The sequence below is a fragment of the Rhinichthys klamathensis genome, unplaced genomic scaffold (assembly GCF_029890125.1).
Source record: "Rhinichthys klamathensis goyatoka isolate OS25496 unplaced genomic scaffold, OSU_Roscu_1.1 h1tg000242l_1, whole genome shotgun sequence".
In the NCBI taxonomy this organism is placed as follows: Eukaryota; Metazoa; Chordata; class Actinopteri; order Cypriniformes; family Leuciscidae; genus Rhinichthys; species Rhinichthys klamathensis.
The window spans coordinates 3,420,141-3,431,137 of record NW_026606764.1 but is presented as its reverse complement, the minus strand read 5'-3'; the positions used below and the strand labels follow the sequence as shown (position 1 = coordinate 3,431,137).

The 10,997-nt window shown below is 40.3% G+C and overlaps 1 protein-coding gene across 1 annotated transcript; it reads right to left on the bottom strand.

Annotated features, from left to right (window-relative positions):
• Positions 1–4,099: 4,099 nt before the first annotated feature.
• LOC130100464 (uncharacterized) lies at positions 4,100–4,801 on the bottom strand. Its single transcript, XM_056265940.1, has one exon. The coding sequence runs from the start codon at positions 4,799–4,801 to the stop codon at positions 4,100–4,102; it is 702 nt and encodes a 233-aa protein (XP_056121915.1).
• Between the last annotated feature and the right edge of the window lie 6,196 nt (positions 4,802–10,997).

Below are 10,997 nucleotides of genomic sequence, written 5' to 3'. Positions count from 1 at the left end.
ATTGAGCGAAAGACACTTAATGTCAGTTGTCATAAACATTCATAAACCCTACTTCATATTCATGAAATATGTCATGTCATGGTTATGAAGGTGTCATGTCAGTCTTATGCACACCCCTTCAAGTAAAGTGTTACCGTTAAATGTACAGTGTACGACATGTAATAAAGACAAGAGGCTAACAATGTCAAGATCAATATTTGTGTAGCCTGACACGGTATTTTCACACTGCATCCATTCCAGGAGCGGTGCGTAGCAGTGCAGAGATCATTTACACACCGAGTCTATTTTTGCTGTGCTGCACACGCTGAATTAAAGTGACAGCGCATAGTTCGTGGTCAAAATGAGCACAAATTGACATGACAATGAATTTCATCATAATGCATTTAATTAAATAAAATGTAGTAATTTCACCATACATGCATTTAATTAAATACTACTATTTTTTCACAGTCATCTTTTTACTTTTTAATAGTTTTTTTTTAGAATATTTTGATTTGATAGTTAAAAGATTAAAACATTTTGTTAACATGAGGTCTTGTGTCACTGTCAGTCTTTTTACATCAGTGCAAAACTATGGTATGCAGGTTAAGACCACTATTCATCAGCATGCATTGATTAATCCCATGGCATGTAGCAAAAAAAAAAGGTGCGACCAAATCATATGCTGGTGCGACCAACTGAGAAAGTTGGTAGCACCAGTGCAACCAGTGGAAAAGTTAGTCTGGAGCCCTGTAGAGGCAGGCAGATTTTTTTTCTTTTAAAGGATACTATGCATCCTGATAAAGTTCCCTTGGCCTTTGGAATTAAAATATCCCCACATCATCACACGCCCTTCAGCATACCTAGAGATTGGCATGGTTTTATTTCTGTTAGCCTAATTTGATTTGCATTGAGAGATGATCTTATGATAAGTTCCCCATACCAATCTCTAGGTATGGTGAAGTGATGATGTGGGGCATTTTCAGGATTCTTTTATTATGGGAAAAGTATAGCCTAATAGAATGGGATAGTATAATATTGGAGACTATGAGCTTGGTGAACGTATTGTTTTTTTTAATGTGTCTAATGAACCAATTATTATTTTTTCAATTTAATTATAATTAAAATACTTAATTTTTCCCCCCAGCATCATTCAGAACACAGACATTGGCCTCCTGTATGTCTAAGACTCCATCTACAGCTGAAAGAAAGGAGTTCATTTATGATTTCATAAAGACCTTTATTGAAGCGTACATCCCTCTGGAAAAAAAACCTCTAAATTTTCCTCATTTTTACAGAAGTACTGCAAACAGGGAGGGTCGATTCCAGCTCCATCTCACCTACGCTCTGATTACCTTCCACACTTATTTCCTCATTATTTGGAGGACATCAAGCAGGCTGTAAATGGAAGTCCTGTTTATGTGATTGGAGATGAAACGACAGATGCTTGTGGCCGTTGTGCTCTTGCTATTCTCCTCCAGCCAGTGGGCAAGCCACCTGTTGCAACAGATCTCATTTTTTTTGGATCGGGTTAATTTCAGCACCGTATCGCAGGCTGTCATCTCCTGTCTTAACTCCAACAACATTGATTTCAATGATGTATCGGCTTTTGTCACAGATTCTGCAAGTTATATGAAAAAAGCATATAACACGATTCTCTATGGCCTCTTTCCCAATGCAGAACATGTCACCTGTCTTGCACATCTTCTGCAGTTAGTTTCAGCAGTGTTTCCAGACACATTTGAAGAACTGAACCAGATGTGTGGTTTGGTAAAGCGTGTTTTCTGCCAGTCACCCCAGCGTCGTCTTGAATTGAGGGCCTTCATGATGCAGCAGGGTCTGTCTCCTCTCATGCCAGTGTTTGCTGTCCAGACAAGATGGGGTTCCTGGATAAAAGCTGCCATCCAAACGCTGCCACTGTCCTCTAAAGCTGTGCAGGATCTTAGAGTTCTGTTAGAGGAGAACGGAAAACTCCTGAAAATCCAGGCCACCTTCATCGTTGAGCACAGCTCTGATATACTTGCCACCCTGGTCAAGCTTGAAGAAACCTCCAGACCCGTGGCTGCCACAATCTTCAGCCAGCTAGAGGACCTCAGCATGCTATTTGCATATGGGCGCACCGCAGAGGCTGAGGACTGGCGTCCCCGCACCAGAGAGCAGATGAAGGAGTTAGATTATGATGAGCGGTATTTGTTCAGAGCTGTTTAAAGAAGCAATGGCACAATGTTCTACCAAGCTTCAGGCTGTGATGGAGAGACATCCTTGCACTGAACTATTTAAAGCCCTCCCAATCTTTGATCCATCCAAGGTATCTGGTTTAAAACCTGATATTAAGAATTATGTCCAAGTTGTCCCTGCTTTGAGCAAGGTATCTGCAGAGGAGTGGCATCGCTACATCTGTATGGACAAGAGTGATGCAGGTGAGGTTAGTGCAGTGGAGTGGTGGGCTGCAAGGGAAGATCGAATGCCAACACTTGCCCCACTGGCTGCTCTGTACCTGCATCTCCCCACTACTTCAGTGGATGTGGAGAGACTTTTTTCCCACTATTCTGCACTTCTAACACAGCACAGACACAGCCTAACCGAGGACAATGTTAAAATGATGCTGATTGCTAAATTCAACAGCAGACTCAAAATAAGCTCACAAACTCGCATAGTTTTTCTGATGTCAAAATACTTTTTCTGATGCTAAATTAGTAGTAAAATAGAAAATTACTATAATTATAGTAAAATGTATTTAACTGTTCTGTAATTAATTGTCACACCAGTATTTATTTATTTATTTAAAAGTAATTTATAGCTATTAAATGTAGTTCATTACTTTATTTACTCAGGTATTTATTTTGCCCTATTCTTAAATGATATGAAATTGTTTGTTTAATGATTTGTGTACAATACAATTGATAAAGTAATATTTTCTCTGTCGTTTAGTGGATGGAGGATAAGAGAGATCTAGTTTTGTTGTTCTATTTGAATCTGTATTGTAAACCTTAAATAAAAATTAAGAAGTGAATATTTTATATTTTATTTTGTAATGTTTTCAGTTCCAATACTCTAAGATCTGTTTTACACATTTAAAACCATTCCGCATAATTCCGGCGATTTTTCCAAAAATTCAGCACAGAAATCACAAAAAAAAGTCTGCAGATTCCGTGTGGCCCTGCTTATGACTTAGTTGCCACAGTTTCTCATTGTCGTTCCCAAAGCGTCATCGACGCAGCGCGAGTTCCCTCGAAAGGGAATGTCTCAGGTTACGACTGTAACCCTAGTTCCCTGAGAAGGGAACGAGATGCTGCATCGCCCTGCCATACTTCCTGCATCCCTGTGATCGACTTGCTTCGGCTAAATCGAAGCTAACGCCGGTCAGACCGGATGTGCTTTTATCCTTTCCAGCGTCTCGTTCCCTTCTCAGGGAACTAGGGTTACAGTCGTAACCTGAGACGACTTGCACATTCAAGTTACAAATGGCAGCGCAACTTAGAAATAATGTGGAAAATATACTGAAAACTTACATCAGGTCAGTTTTAAATGCTAAACGAACCATGCACAATTGCAATACCGGGGTATTTATGTAATGAAAATTACTTGATTGACAATAACTTTGAATTATTGTAATGTATTGTCAAGGCCTCCTTCCCATTACCTCTGTACAGATAATCGTTGTCGGGATAATTCCGGTTCACGTGGCTATGCCGAAGCGATACAATTCTTTATTATAAATTTTAAGGCCAGACAAGTAGTTTGGTGAGGGTTGTTTTTTTTTGTTTTGTTTTTTAGGGAAGGACTACATGCCTGCGCACATATCACGCACGCGCACGCTATCAGCGTTCTCACAGGTTCGCGTTTTTAAAGTTTGAACTTAAGAGTTTTTTGTTAAAACGGTGTCGTGTTAGCGGCCCCTAAGTTAATAACAAATGATCGTTGCGAAGAAAGTGAATCAATCAAAACTAACTTTAACTGGAAAATAACTTTATTCTAGAGCTGCCATAAAGCCAAAAAAATCTGTTACTTTAATTTCCTATTATCACTGTAAAGCCTCTTTGGAACAATCTACATTATTAAAAGCGCTATATAAATGAAGATGACTTGACTTGACTCATAAAAATGTTTTTAATCATCATTACTCTTTGGGGTCGGGTCGCGGGGGCAGCAGTTCCAGCATGGGACCCCAAACTTCTCTTTCCCGAGCCACATTAACCAGCTCTGACTGGGGGATCCCGAGGCGTTCCCAGGCCAGTGTGGAGATATAATCTCTCCACCTAGTCCTGGGTCTTCCCCGAGGTCTCCTCCCAGCTGGACGTGCCTGAAACACCTCCCTAGGGAGGCGTCCAGGAGGCATCCTTACCAGATGCCCAAACCACCTCAACTGGCTCCTTTCGACGCAAAGGAGCAGTGGCTCTACTCTGAGCTCCTCGCGGATGGCTGAGCTTCTCACCCTATCTCTAAGGGAGACACCAGCCACCCGCCTGAGGAAACCCATTTCGGCCGCTTGTACCCGCGATCTCGTTCTTTCGGTCATGACCCAGCCTTCATGACCATAGGTGAGGGTAGGAACAAAAATTGACCGGTAGATCGAGAGCTTTGCCTTACGGCGCAGCTCTCTTTTCGTCACAACGGTGCGGTAAAGCGAGTGCAATACCGCCCCCGCTGCTCCGATTCTCCGGCCAATCTCCTGCTCCAATCTCCCCTCACTCGTGAACAAGACCCCGAGGTACTTAAACTCCTTCACTTGGGGTAAGAGCTCATTCCCTACCTGGAGTTGGCATTCCACCGGTTTCCTGCTGAGAACCATGGCCTCAGATTTAGAGGTGCTAATCCTCATCCCAACCGCTTCGCACTCTGCTGCGAACCGATCCAGTGAGAGCTGAAGGTCACGGACCGATGATGCCATCAGGACCACATCATCCGCAAAAAGCAGTGACGAGATCCCAAGCCCACCGAACCGCAACCCCTCCCCACCACGACTACGCCTCGATATCCTGTCCATGAATATCACAAACAGGATTGGTGACAAAGCGCAGCCCTGGCGAAGGCCAACCCTCACCTGGAAAGAGTCCGACTTACTGCCGAGTACTCGGACACAGCTCTCGCTTTGGATGTACAGGGATTGGATAGCCCTGAGAAGGGGCCCCCTCACCCCATACTCCCGCAGTATGAATACTCTTGAATTAACTTTTTTTATTCAGCTTGTTGCAGTGCATTCTGGGATTGCATTGTCAGTGAAGGATGCATGCAATACTGCCTTTAGATTTGGACCAAAATTAGGTAATTTGTAATTATACTGCCTGTCTTTTAAAGCAGTCTTGGATGCGTTTCCCAAAAGCATTGCAAGCCTAAGTTGATTGTTGAGATCATTGGTTCTAGGATCAACTTTAGCTTACGATGCTTTTGGGAAACGCAGCCCTGGACCTGTAACATGCTGTTGTGGTTGGCAGCTTACTAGATTTTGGAGCGGAGCTATTGTCATTATTGTCAAAATAATTGCTTTTCGCCATTATCGCTTGTTGTCCAAAACAAAAATTAACCACCAAAATTAGCATAATTTTGTTATTACATTGAAACTGATCTCTTTCCCCTGCATACCTCAGTCACAGGAAGTGGCCTCACCTGGCTGATGTCAGTTCCTGATCAGTGGAGTGCAGCTGATCACCTGTCTGAATCTAGAACGGCCCACCGGGGGATGATCTGGTCTTATGGTTGCTGTCCGGTGTGGAGTGGGATACGGATTAACACACCCAGTTACTCAGGTAACTCTGATATAAGTTACAGGGCTCTCAAGTTTTGAAGACAGGCAAGAGTGACATCACCCCCCCGCCACCCCCCCCCCCCCCCCCCCCCACAAATTTTAAAGACTGAAATAGTATCTTCTTGTCAAACATGCACCAATAGTCTGTTTTATTTATTAACATTGAATTCCTTTTTCTTTTACAGTAAGTGCGTATGTATTATGGAAGCCGAATTTCATGTCCCATGTTGAAAGTTAGTACCAGAGTATGATTGTACATGGCAAACTCATTGTTCTGTTTATGGTAGAAATAACTTTATTTTTCACATTTGAGGGACCAAACGATAACAAATGAAAACGTACCTGCATGCCGTAATGCATGTGTCCCACAGGGTGTTTAAGATGTTCATTTTTATTATGAATACTTTATTTAAATGAACGCTTATACGCAAATTGCATCTGCATACAATTACCTGCTGTAGAGGTTGAGAATGTGTTTTTGAGACTCAAGGCCACCTGCTACTCTTTCATGTTGACCTCCAAAAGCTTCTGCCATCTGTTTTTAAAACAAAAATACATCTCTCAGAGAGGAAAGGTGAGATAAATGAGGAAAGACTTTCTCACTTTCGACTTCCCCAGACAAAAAGTCTTTGTTTGGGTACTGAATTGTGAAGACTTGAGGAGACAATTACAAGCACTTCTTAGCTCAGCGGATGAACTTCCTGTTGAGACAGAATACCTCTAAATGAAAATGTTTTTCTGATGTGTTTTAGTGCTTTTTGCCAAGGCAGGCATCACAATTACTATAACTAAAATTTATTTCCTTCAGTTTTGCATTGAATAAAATCCAAGCAGTGTCGTTACCATTAACTAAATACTGTATTAATGCTGTCATGCGATTATTTTTTCCAGTTTAAAAATATTTAACGCAATAGAGAATGGCAACTGACGTCACTGCGACGTCATCACGCAATGTATTGTGGGGAGTATCCGCCATATTGTGAGGCCACACAAGCCGGTAACCAAGCAACACACAATGTTTATGTCGTAAGTTAGACTGTATGAATTATTTATTTGAGCATCCTAAAAAACTAGTTTAAAACAAGGTGGATTGTACAGAGACAAACTCCTACCGGACGCCAAGAAACGCTATCTTGAAAAAATTAACTTTTCTAAAATTATTGGAAATGTCGATCCTTATGAAGTCCCAAAAGATCAGTGGATCCGCGACCCTGACGCCTTACCTCCCGTCACATTTCCTGATATTTTTACCTATTTTGTTTGTGGTGTTAGTGCCTATACCGCTGAGCAGTTTCGTAATTATAAGTCTCTGGAAGCCCACGTTCAGTTTACCAATGGTTGAGTACATGACCTGGAATGTTTTAAGTCTGTCAACTGTGAAAACGCTGTCATCCGAACGAAGGTAAGTTACCAGATTTCTTTCTTTTAGCATGTTTCTATAACCGGCAACGTTACAATGGTATTAGGCCATTTGGTTGTTTATTTGTCATTATACAAGACAGGGTTGTATGTATACCGATAATTAAAAATAAATAAATAAATTAACGATTAAAACACTGCCGTCCGAACGAAGGTAACTTGACCGGCTTTCGTTCTTTTAGCATAGTTGTAGACTACGACACCGGCAATAAGGTTGTGTATGTGTCATTGTACAGCACAAGCTTGTATAACGATACAAATAAATAAATAAAGCCTTAAACAGACAAAGTGTAACGTTAGCGAAGTTTGAACGAGCTAGCGGCTGCTGCTTTTACAAGCGTTTCCGGTTGCAAAAGCAGAGAGAGAATACATTAACATTACAATATCCATCTGTTTTACAATATTCACATTTGTTTTATCTTTGTTAAGGTAATGAACCGCCTTTAACACTAGAACGGCCATGACGGTCATTTTGACCGTTTTGAATTTTATATCTGCAATAACTTTGTTGAAAAAATAAATAAAATCCTGCTGGTACCTGACTTTTCCTAAAAGTGTCTGTATTTTCATTTAAAATGTTTTTAATATAAATTACACATAAGGCAAACAAACAAATGAACATATTTACCTATTTCGGCCATAGACGGTCATATTGACCGCACTGAATTTCGCGGTATTCTTTTGTTACATTTCTCGCGGTTGACCTTTGTCTATTAGGAAATAATCAGAAGATTCAATAGATGTTATTCGATCTGCGTCATCAATGTTTGTGGCAGCCATTTTGTTGACATAGAAACCACGGCAACTGTCAGTCTGTCAATTGACAAGCGAGGCAGCGTCGGTATTATCCATGGTATTATCACTGTATTTTTTTTTTAAACAGCGTGATGGTGTGTTGTGTAATACACAGCTGTCCTAACAACAGCAATAAGAACCCCGGAGTTAGTTTTTATGCGATAAGTTACCGACTGTCAGAAAACGTGAAGGGAAAGAGACAGAGTTGAGCCAGCGCAGGAGAGGCTATAGCTAGGATAAATAGGCTAAACTTTGAGCCAACTCCCCACAGAAAAGTCTGTTCCCATCATTTTACCACAGGTTTCACACATAATCCGTGTGCAATGCGTGTGCGGTGCGTATACGGTACAGAAGCAGGACGCGCTATACTTTATATGCTGCGTTTGCAGTGCGTAACTGATCCTCGGCTGTACCACAAACACCCACACTCACTATTTTTATTTTAACACATACTCACTATTTTAACAACGTAAGCCAATTATTCCATGCATTACTTCTATATATTTAGTTGCTCAAGCAAGTGGTCAAATATGTAACCATGTACTTATATTAAAATCGCAAACATTTTAAATGAAAACTTAAAATTGACAAAAACAATGTCTCATGCCTTTTCTTTTGCATTTACATTTTAATATAACAAATCTTGTATGTCACAAGAACTTGTTTTTCCACCTCCACGAATGAGACGAGTGTCGTGATCATTGTTGCCTTGTTGAGGTAAATTGTAGTTTGTATACGGATACTGTATGAACGAGATAAGTTAGTTATAAATATCCGGATAAGTTACGGCTGGCAATAAGGACGGATCTTTACTTAATGCTATTGGGTCTATTTGATGTGGGTCCACACCAATCAAGCTTATCTTCTCTTGATACCGACGAGATGAAGCCATTAGGCTAACGTTACTGCTCCCCTCAACTCAAATCTGCGCGCGGCTAGAGGCAGCAGGACAGATGTCATGTCAACAATATGGCCGCGGTTAGCTACTTCCGGTGTTTGCGAATAAGGTCTATTGCAAAATGACAGATACGTTGATTGAGAGCTGGTCAGATGCTGGGAGAGTTAAGGTGTGCAAATGTCCGGTATGAAGCCCTTGGCAGCACAGGGACGCTGGAGTGAGTGCTGAACCAGGAGTGCTGAACACGGGATGACACACGGAAAACGGATACAGGCAGGGAACAAACACGCAGGAAAAATCCACAACGATCTGACAAAGACTAGGCGACAACAGTATAACACTGAAAAGGGTCGAATCGCTGATCAGTTGCAGCTGGCGCGTTGATCAGAGCGGGCGTGCTGATCAGCTGCAATGATCAGCGACCACGCACACACACACACAACAAGACGAGAACGGAGACAGCGAATTCATAAACCGTGACATTGTCTCTCTCACTGTCAAAAGAATATCTAAATAAGATAGCTACTTTTAGTTGTTATTATCTTGCAGAGGTGGGAGTAAGTCACACATGTGCAAGTCACAAGCAAGTCTCAAGTCTTAACCTTCGAGTCTCAAGCAAGTCCAAGTCAATTTTTTATAAAAGCAAGCAAGTCAAGTCAAGTCACTGCCTTATGTCAAGCAAGTCAAGTCAAGTCGTAGCTTGGGTCACAAGTCACTGGCAAGTCATACAAACGTTTGATGATTTCACTGAATTTATATATTAAAATAAGTTAAAACTACATAAGTTGTGGACTATGGTTTTATTTGCAACATATTTTTTTTAAATATGCATTTCCACATACAGCTGAGTGGTTACTACAATAAAAATCTAAAAAATAAAAAATAAATACAATTTCAAACTACATAGCCTAAAATGTAAATGTAACTGAAATTAGGCCAACATTAAAGCATGAAAAAATAAATATGCCTCAAACATTGCAGAAGACCATTAAAAGGTATTAAACCATTCACAATTCAAGTATAATGGTTCCTATGCCACCAAATGGCATTCTTCAAACTGGCATCCCCTTTATATAAGTTATATAACAGCCGTTGGCATTTAGCCTATTATGAAGTTAAAACCGCCAATAGGTGGCGCCAAATCACCGTCTTAATGTACGAGTCATAGAAGCAGTCAACTGATTTGTTCAAAATGACAGATTCGTTCTGGAACTAAGCAACTTCAGTAGGTCACTGAATCACAAATACGCACAACTCTTTCTGTGGCTTGTTTGGAACTATTGTCATTGGAGAAATCGAGCAAAAACAGAAAATATTTGGAATATTATGTCTAAAATGTCACATCACAATATTCACTCTTTGTTTACTGAACTGTTTTATAAAATCATCACATTTGCAATCGCGCCAATAATCTGGAAATATTTTTTATATATGTTATAATTATGAAAATAACTCATACTAGGGCCATTTTTCCACCACATTTTGAATTTTGGGTGCATATTAATTCTGCTGGCATTTTTTGCCACCAACCCCCTGATAACATTAAGAGAAACATAAACAACAAAACTAACAGTTTTCTATATTGTTTTTCGTCATTGGAAAGAACAACATTTTTGGCTTTAAAGCATGATTTAAAAAGAAATGTGGCAAATGTTATACAAAACATATACCATCATTAATTATCATTTGAATATTGACAACATTAAGCTACATTTGAAAACATAATTGTGTATAAAGAGGCATGCTGTTTTGACCAATATTATTCTCTCTAGATTTAAAGATAGTCAAATTAACTATAACAAACAGGTTAAACAAGCATAGCTTACTTTTAGACGTGATGAATGAAGTTCGACTGTTCGAGGTTGTGATGGTCGTCCGATATCCCTTGCCAGTTATTATGCGTACAACAAATCTTCTTGCATGAATATGGTCATTTTCTAGTGTTTATATCCAAAAAGATACGATGCAGGGAGATGTTTTTGTATTTAGCGCGCTCACCGCGATGTAGGCTATTTCTGGACTTGTGCAGCGTCACGCAATCGCGCAGAATCTGATGACGTCAATGGTTCCGTTGCTTTCATTTTGTTTATCAATGGATGTTGCGATGATTTATATAAAAATGTATATCAAGTCATTCTCGAGTCATACAGTTCAAGTCAA